The sequence below is a fragment of the Boleophthalmus pectinirostris genome, unplaced genomic scaffold (assembly GCF_026225935.1).
Source record: "Boleophthalmus pectinirostris isolate CB_2022bp ecotype Guang Dong unplaced genomic scaffold, ASM2622593v1 HiC_scaffold_14, whole genome shotgun sequence".
NCBI lineage: Eukaryota > Metazoa > Chordata > Actinopteri > Gobiiformes > Gobiidae > Boleophthalmus > Boleophthalmus pectinirostris.
Genome location: NW_026571047.1, coordinates 36,263,702 through 36,271,201, shown reverse-complemented (window position 1 = coordinate 36,271,201; position 7,500 = coordinate 36,263,702). Strand labels below are relative to the sequence as shown.

The 7,500-nt window shown below is 44.0% G+C and overlaps 1 protein-coding gene across 2 annotated transcripts in view; it reads right to left on the bottom strand.

Annotated features, from left to right (window-relative positions):
• The window catches only part of cep131 (centrosomal protein 131), a 43,692-nt gene that overhangs the window by 11,115 nt on the left and 25,077 nt on the right, over window positions 1-7,500 (bottom strand). Inside the window, exons 18-21 of one of the 2 annotated variants that reach the window (XM_055150491.1) lie at window positions 7,137-7,253; window positions 4,713-4,742; window positions 1,981-2,083; window positions 872-1,073 (exon numbers count right to left, since the gene is read on the bottom strand). In XM_055150491.1, coding sequence (XP_055006466.1) covers window positions 872-1,073; window positions 1,981-2,083; window positions 4,713-4,742; window positions 7,137-7,253 — 452 coding nt within the window. The remainder of the gene's footprint in view (window positions 1-871; window positions 1,074-1,980; window positions 2,084-4,712; window positions 4,743-7,136; window positions 7,254-7,500) is intronic. The other variant, XM_055150492.1, reaches the window with a different exon arrangement.

Here is a 7,500-nt window from a genome sequence, read left to right as displayed (position 1 = left end):
TTGTCTCTCTCTCTGTCAGGTGTGTGTGTGTTCTCACCTGTTCTTGTCTCTCTCTCTCTGTCAGGTGTGTGTGTTCTCACCTGTTCTTGTCTCTCTCTCTGTCAGGTGTGTGTGTTCTCACCTGTTCTTGTCTCTCTCTCTCTGTCAGGTGTGTGTGTTCTCACCTGTTCTTGTCTCTCTCTCTCTGTCAGGTGTGTGTGTTCTCACCTGTTCTTGTCTCTCTCTCTGTCAGGTGTGTGTGTTCTCACCTGTTCTTGTCTCTCTCTCTGTCAGGTGTGTGTGTTCTCACCTGTTCTTGTCTCTCTCTCTCTGTCAGGTGTGTGTGTTCTCACCTGTTCTTGTCTCTCTCTCTCTGTCAGGTGTGTGTGTTCTCACCTGTTCTTGTCTCTCTCTCTGTCAGGTGTGTGTGTTCTCACCTGTTCTTGTCTCTCTCTCTGTCAGGTGTGTGTGTTCTCACCTGTTCTTGTCTCTCTCTGTCAGGTGTGTGTGTTCTCACCTGTTCTTGTCTCTCTCTCTGTCAGGTGTGTGTGTTCTCACCTGTTCTTGTCTCTCTCTCTGTCAGGTGTGTGTGTTCTCACCTGTTCTTGTCTCTCTCTCTGTCAGGTGTGTGTGTTCTCACCTGTTCTTGTCTCTCTCTCTGTCAGGTGTGTGTGTTCTCACCTGTTCTCACCTGTGTCTCTCTCTCTGTCAGGTGTGTGTGTGTTCTCACCTGTTCTTGTCTCTCTGTCTGTCAGGTGTGTGTGTTCTCACCTGTTCTTGTCTCTCTGTCTGTCAGGTGTGTGTGTTCTCACCTGTTCTTGTCTCTCTCTGTCAGGTGTGTGTGTTCTCACCTGTTCTTGTCTCTCTCTCTGTCAGGTGTGTGTGTTCTCACCTGTTCTTGGCGCTCTCTCTCTCCCTCTCGCAGAGCTCTTCTCTCTCTCGGTGGAGTCGTTCTCTCAGTTCTTCGGCGTGCTGGACGTACTTGGCGGCCGCTCTCTCGTCGGCCTGCAGCAGCTCGGCTTCGTGCAGCGACCGGAGTTTGTTCAGCTCCTGTTTGTGTCTCGAGATCAACTTCTGGATCTCCGGCTCCAGTCCTGAAAAACAAGAGACTAAACCAGGACCGAACCAGGACTAAACCAGGACTGAACCAGGTCTAAACCAGGACTAAACCAGGACTAAACAAGGACTAAACCAGGACTGAACCAGGTATAAACCAGGACTAAACCAGGACCGAACCAGGTCTAAACCAGGACTAAACCAGGACTGAACTAGGACTAAACCAGGACTGAACCAGGTATAAACCAGGACTAAACCAGGACCGAACCAGGTATAAACCAGGACTAAACCAGGACTGAACCAGGACTAAACCAGGACTGAACCAGGACTAAACCAGGACTAAACCAGGACTGAACCAGGACCGAACCAGGACTAAACCAGGACTGAACCATGAACCAGGACTAAACCAGGACTGAACCAGGACTAAACCAGGACTAAACCAGGACTAAACCAGGACTGAACCAGGACCGAACCAGGACTAAACCAGGACTGAACCAGGACCGAACCAGGACTAAACCAGGACTGAACCAGGACCGAACCAGGACTAAACCAGGACTGAACCAGGACTGAACCAGGACTAAACAAGGACTAAACAAGGACTAAACAAGGACTAAACCAGGACTGAACCAGGTCTAAACCAGGACTAAACCAGGACTGAACCAGGACCGAACCAGGACTAAACCAGGACTGAACCAGGACCGAACCAGGACTAAACCAGGACTGAACCAGGACTGAACCAGGACTAAACCAGGACTGAACCAGGACTGAACCAGGACTAAACAAGGACTAAACAAGGACTAAACAAGGACTAAACCAGGACTGAACCAGGTCTAAACCAGGATTGAACCAGGACTAAACCAGGACTGAACCAGGACTGAACCAGGTCTAAACCAGGATTGAACCAGGACTGAACCAGGACTGAACCAGGACTAAACCAGGTCTGACCTTTGACAGTGATCTCTTTGATTTTCTTGGTCTTCTCGTCGATCCATTTTTCTCGTCGGACTTTCTCGGAGGCGGCCATCAGTTCCTTCAGTTTCTTTATCTCCTGAGAATCACAGTTTGAGTTTTATTCTTCGTCCTCAAAGGTTCAGCGGCACAAAACCGACTCTGAACTGAACTGAACCGAACCGTGAACTTTAAGTCCTGTTCGGATGTTTCCTCCTCGAAAACACAAACAGACCTGGAGTTGTGTTTTGTTTCATTCACATGTTTGAGTAACTCTTTATTTTTAGTCTGTCTACATCCCCAAAGCTCCAAATCGCTCTGTTCCACTTTGTGATGTCATGAATAGGGCTGGGTATCTTTAAGTAGTTCCCTATATGATACAGACCTCGATACAGTGAGCATTTGATTCGATATAATATATTTCAAATCGATTTGATATGGTTAAAAAATAAATAAAGGCTAAATCTTGGCTGTGACACTAAAAGTCTAAGAGTTTCCTTCCTCTAAACAAGCAACAAAATTGTAGCTGCAACAAAATAATTTAGTAAAATACCATATTTTTCGAACAATAAGGCGCACTTAAAACCCTGTAATTTTTTCAAAATCGACAGTGCGCCTTACATATAAATTCTGGTTGTGCTTAGTGACCTGGAACTGATTTTATTTGGTACACAGCCCTCAAAAATCTGTTTTAGTATGACTCTGGTAAACTACGAAGCTGCACCGCTTGATGGATTGTCGGAGTATTATGGCTACTGTAGTCAGGAGCCTTGCGGAGTCGTGTCCTTTAGTCCGACAGAAGCTGAACCGCATCGGCGCACAAGAAGTGAGCTGTTTTTTTTAGTGCTTATAGTTTATGCAAATGAGCCATGAGGTTTTTAGTTTCGTTTCTGTAAAACGTAAACAAATGTGGCAAAGCTGCATTAAACACATTATAACTCAGTATATATTTGAATCGTCCTTGTAGGAAATAAAAAAACAAACTTAAAGGTTGTATGGAGGATTTTTTTTGTTTCAAATTGTCAGTGATAGATTATAGATGAAGTCGCCTTGTAATTATGATGACCAAAAAAAAGAGAATAAAAATTCATCAACTCTGGATGTGGTGGGCTAAACATTTGCCAATAGATAACGACACTGCCTCGTTATCTGTGAGCTGACAGGCTGTCAATCAAACTCCCTACGTTTCTAGTGTAACTGACTTGCCTGCGCCGCCGGTACGTGGTTTACGTACGACTGTCACGCAGTCCACAGACGCAAGACGCACAGAGGCTGTTTACTCCACCAACGCAACAGTTCTTAGCGGCGTTTTTGACCTATATCTTCCTCGCAGTTCGCACAAAGTTTGTTGCAATGGCAACAAGAATCCAGGAGCAGTTCGCCGCAAAAGAAAGTCTGTTTTTGAGGTCGCTGAAAGAAGAAGACAAGGGGAAAAGCAGCGAAGCCAAACTAAGGTGATTCTTGGAGATTCATTCCAGCGATGGCGCGACTGAAGCAGACGAAGGGTCTAAAGACTGACGCACTGGTCCACAAATTACTCCTGGACAGGAAACTTCTGCTTATTATGAAAACGTACTTTATTTCCAAGAGTTAGACAAACGTTTTTCAGGACACGAATGTGATATCCTATGTCTGAAAATGTAATTTTCAATGCAAAGCAGCTGCAGCTGCGTGTTGTAGTAGTAGCTTCATTCGCACTGAATCTCCGCTCACCCCTCTCTGCACCCCTTACTGCTCCTCTCCCCGCTCCCTGTTTTGCTCTTCTCCCTGCTCCTCACTTCTTTTCCGCGCACCCCCTCCCCCCGCTCCTCACTTCTCTGTCTTGCCTAACCAACACTGTAGTTAGTTGTTTACAAGTCATGTGCAGTGATGAGTACTTGTTTGCTAGAAACAAACCTGTTTCTGGCGTAAGGAGGAGGAGGGAGGAGGCGTTTCTACGTAGGAGCTGTAGGGGAGGGGGGGGGGGTTTCACACATGCGCAACATTTGAAAAAGGACAAACAGTCGCTGGATTTCTCGTTCCTTGGAAAATCCTCTATACAACCTTTAAATGATCAACCCACATTCACATTCATTATCCACATTCACCATCGTGGACTAAGGGATCAGTCTCAAGTGTCGTCCATTTGTTTCTCTTAATGCAATTTATAATCCAGTGCACCTTATAGTCCGAAAATTATGGTGTACCAAAAAATTCTCTTGGCGATATATCGATACAGAAGCCCATGATATTGATACTGTATCATCACATTAAACAATACGATATATCGATATTTCAATATTTTTGCACAGCCCTAGTTATGAAGCGGTTGTTTTCAAGTGAACACCTCTTTTTACGTTTTGTTCGGTAGAGACTGGAACTTCCAGGACTGAAATGAAATGATCCAAATGATTCTAGTGAAGGTGTTTGGAGTTTTTTTTAATGAAACAAAACACGACTCCGGGTCCGTTTGTGACGACGAAACAAGATCAGCTCAGAAAAAAAGCGTAATATTATGTTTCGTTTAGACTCTCTCTGAGCTGGAGTCGTTTTAAAACACAAACGGAGATGGTTTTTGGAGCGTTGCATTCCACAAGCACATGCACACGACTACAGATCATCTAGAGCAGAGCGAGGACGGACGGACGGACCGGCTCACGTGCAAAAGGAGCGTGTTCAGTGAACGACAGAGAGCGACAGAGGAGGAGAAATGAAGGAGGGATTCATGTGGAGAACAAAAGAAAAGTTACCTCACACAAAGGACCCAGAACCTGCCACACCTAAAGCGAGAAACGAGAAGAGGAGACGGGGGAGGAGAGGAGGAGACGAGCGAGGAGACGAGGAGAAGTGGAGAGGAACGGAGGAGACGAGCGAGGAGAGGAGAGGAAAGGAGGAGACGAGCGAGGAGACGAGGAGAAGAGGAGAAGAGGAGAGGAAAGGAGGAGACAAGCGAGGAGACGAGGAGAAGAGGAGAGGAAAGGAGCAGACGAGCAAGGAGAGGAGAAGAGGAGAGGAAAGGAGGAGACGAGCGAGGAGACGAGGAGAAGAGGAGAGGAAAGGAGGAGACGAGCGAGGAGACGAGGAGAAGAGGAGAGGAAAGGAGGAGACGAGCGAGGAGATGAGGAGAAGAGGAGAGGAAAGGAGGAGACGAGCGAGGAGACGAGGAGAAGAGGAGAAGAGGAGAGGAAAGGAGGAGACGAGCGAGGAGAAGAGGAGAGGAAAGGAAGAGATGAGCGAGGAGAAGAGGAGAGGAAAGGAGGAGACGAGCGAGGAGACGAGGAGAAAAGTAAGGAGGGGAGACAAAGGAGGAAAGAGCGAAGAGGAGAAGAGAAGGAGACAATGGAGGATAGATGAGAAAGGACACCAGAAGAAAGGCAGAAACAAAGCAAGGGAGCAAAGGAGAACAAAAGGAGAAGAGAAGAGCAGAGGAGGGAGGAGAGAAACACAAAACCAAGAGTTTAAAGAGAGAAACATCAGAGGCTCAGAGACAGACTCACATCTCTTCATTACAACACATTTTTCATCTACGGCTTTAGTGTCAGTAAATATTTATCTGAAGTTTTTTAGTGCTGTGTTTTTGTTGTGACAGGAGCTGTAGTTTTACATTCGCGTCAGTTTGTATGAAATCTGACGTTTTCAAGGAATCTCCCCTATGAAACATCTCAGATTTGACTGGAAAAAAATTCTAAAAAATTCTAAAATGACCAAATGAATGAATCTCAAATCTTAGCTCAGTCGCTTGAGTCGTTCCTGACTTATGGCTTGATGAAATTTTGGGGCCATGCTCACTTTTTCGGAAGTCTTAATTTATAATCATGTTTGAGAGACCAGAACTTCAGAAAAAATTGAGTTAGGAAGCTAAAAGAATCAGAGACTTTGTGATTTAACAGACAATGACTCCATCGATACTATCTTAACTTTTGTTGTTTTACTTATACACCATGAAAAGCTGTTTCTTTGTGAAATAACAAATTATCTTCCTCAAATAAAATCAGAATAAATAATGCAAACAAACCTTTTTCCTTAATTTTGAGTTAATAGTTGAATTTTGTCAAAGGATTAATGACACTTTTCCAAACAATGTACCACAAATAATCTCCAATTATCTTCCCTTATAACAAGCAAATAGTGTTTAAGTCTATTAAAGGTAATTTAACCTTTCAATTAGCTGGAAAAGTTCCTAAGCTCCACCAAAAATGACCCATGAGAGCTCATTTTAAAAAATTCCGTTTGACATGAAGGAAGTTCAAGTCTTCATTTGTGCTGCTCTGGTGGGAGGGGCCACGTACAGAGGCGCTGGAGACGCTGCTGTGATAAACACCACAGAAAATTAACAATATTTTAAAAGAAAATATAATTAAAATATTTTAGTTGCAAATCAGCCGAGGGTCAGATTAAAGGTCTTGGAGGGCCGGATCTGGCCCCTGGGCCGTATGTTTGACACTCCTGATTTAAACTAATCAGAATATGCCAAAGTTTCTCTGGTAAAAATCTGATCAACATCTAACAGTGCCACATGTGGAACTGAGGGGCCAAAGAAGGAACCAAAAAGATCACATTTGGTCTGTGACGATATTTGAGACTCGACACCGTCCACATGAAAACTCAGAAAAGTGTGAGATTGTGTCAGAAATGTTCATTCTCTCAAATATTCAGGTTCAACAGTTTGTAAATATCTGCTTGGAGTAAACAGATCTTGGACCTCAAAAATTGAGCAGGAACCAAATGTGAGATTTTGGGGACCCACAGCGCCCCCCTTAATAAAGAGACACAATATTTGACAACAGACTCAGAATCTATGACCAAGAATCTACAATAATCTAAATTTTCATCTTCCTGGCTCTATTTTTTATCAAGTTCTGGTCTCTCAAACATGTTTATAAAATAAGGCTTCAAAAAAAGTGAGCAGGGCCCCAAAATTTCAACAGGCCATAACTCAGGAACAACTCAAGTGACTGAGCTAAAGTTTTAGAGTCTTTCATTTGATCATTTTAGAATTTTTTTGAATTTTTTTTCAGCTAAATCTGAGATGGCTCATAGGGGAGAGCAGCTGATTTCATACGGACTGACCCATTAGTGTGGTGTTTTGTTGTGACAGGAGCTGTAGTTTATCATGAGTTTAGAGTTTTGTTGTGACAGGAGCTGTAGTTTATCATGAGTTTAGAGTTTTGTACCATGTCATGCTGCTGCTGCATGTGCTGGATCTTCTTGGTGTACTTCGAGTCGACCTGTTTGAGCTCGGACACGACTCCCTCGCAGCGCTCGCTCAGACTCTTCTTATCATTGATCAGCTGAAACAAAAACACAGTGAAAAAGACTGGACACAAACAGAGTGACACTCAGGGGCATGAAAAAAGGAAGACGGAAGTAGTGGTAGTATTTATACACTCATACTGTGTTTTCACAGTAGTGGTAGTATTTATACACTCATACTGTGTTTTCACAGTAGTGGTAGTATTTATACACTCATACTGTGGTTTCACAGTAGTGGTAGAAGTAGTAGTGTGTCTCTGTGCAGAAGAACAATGACTCATAGTT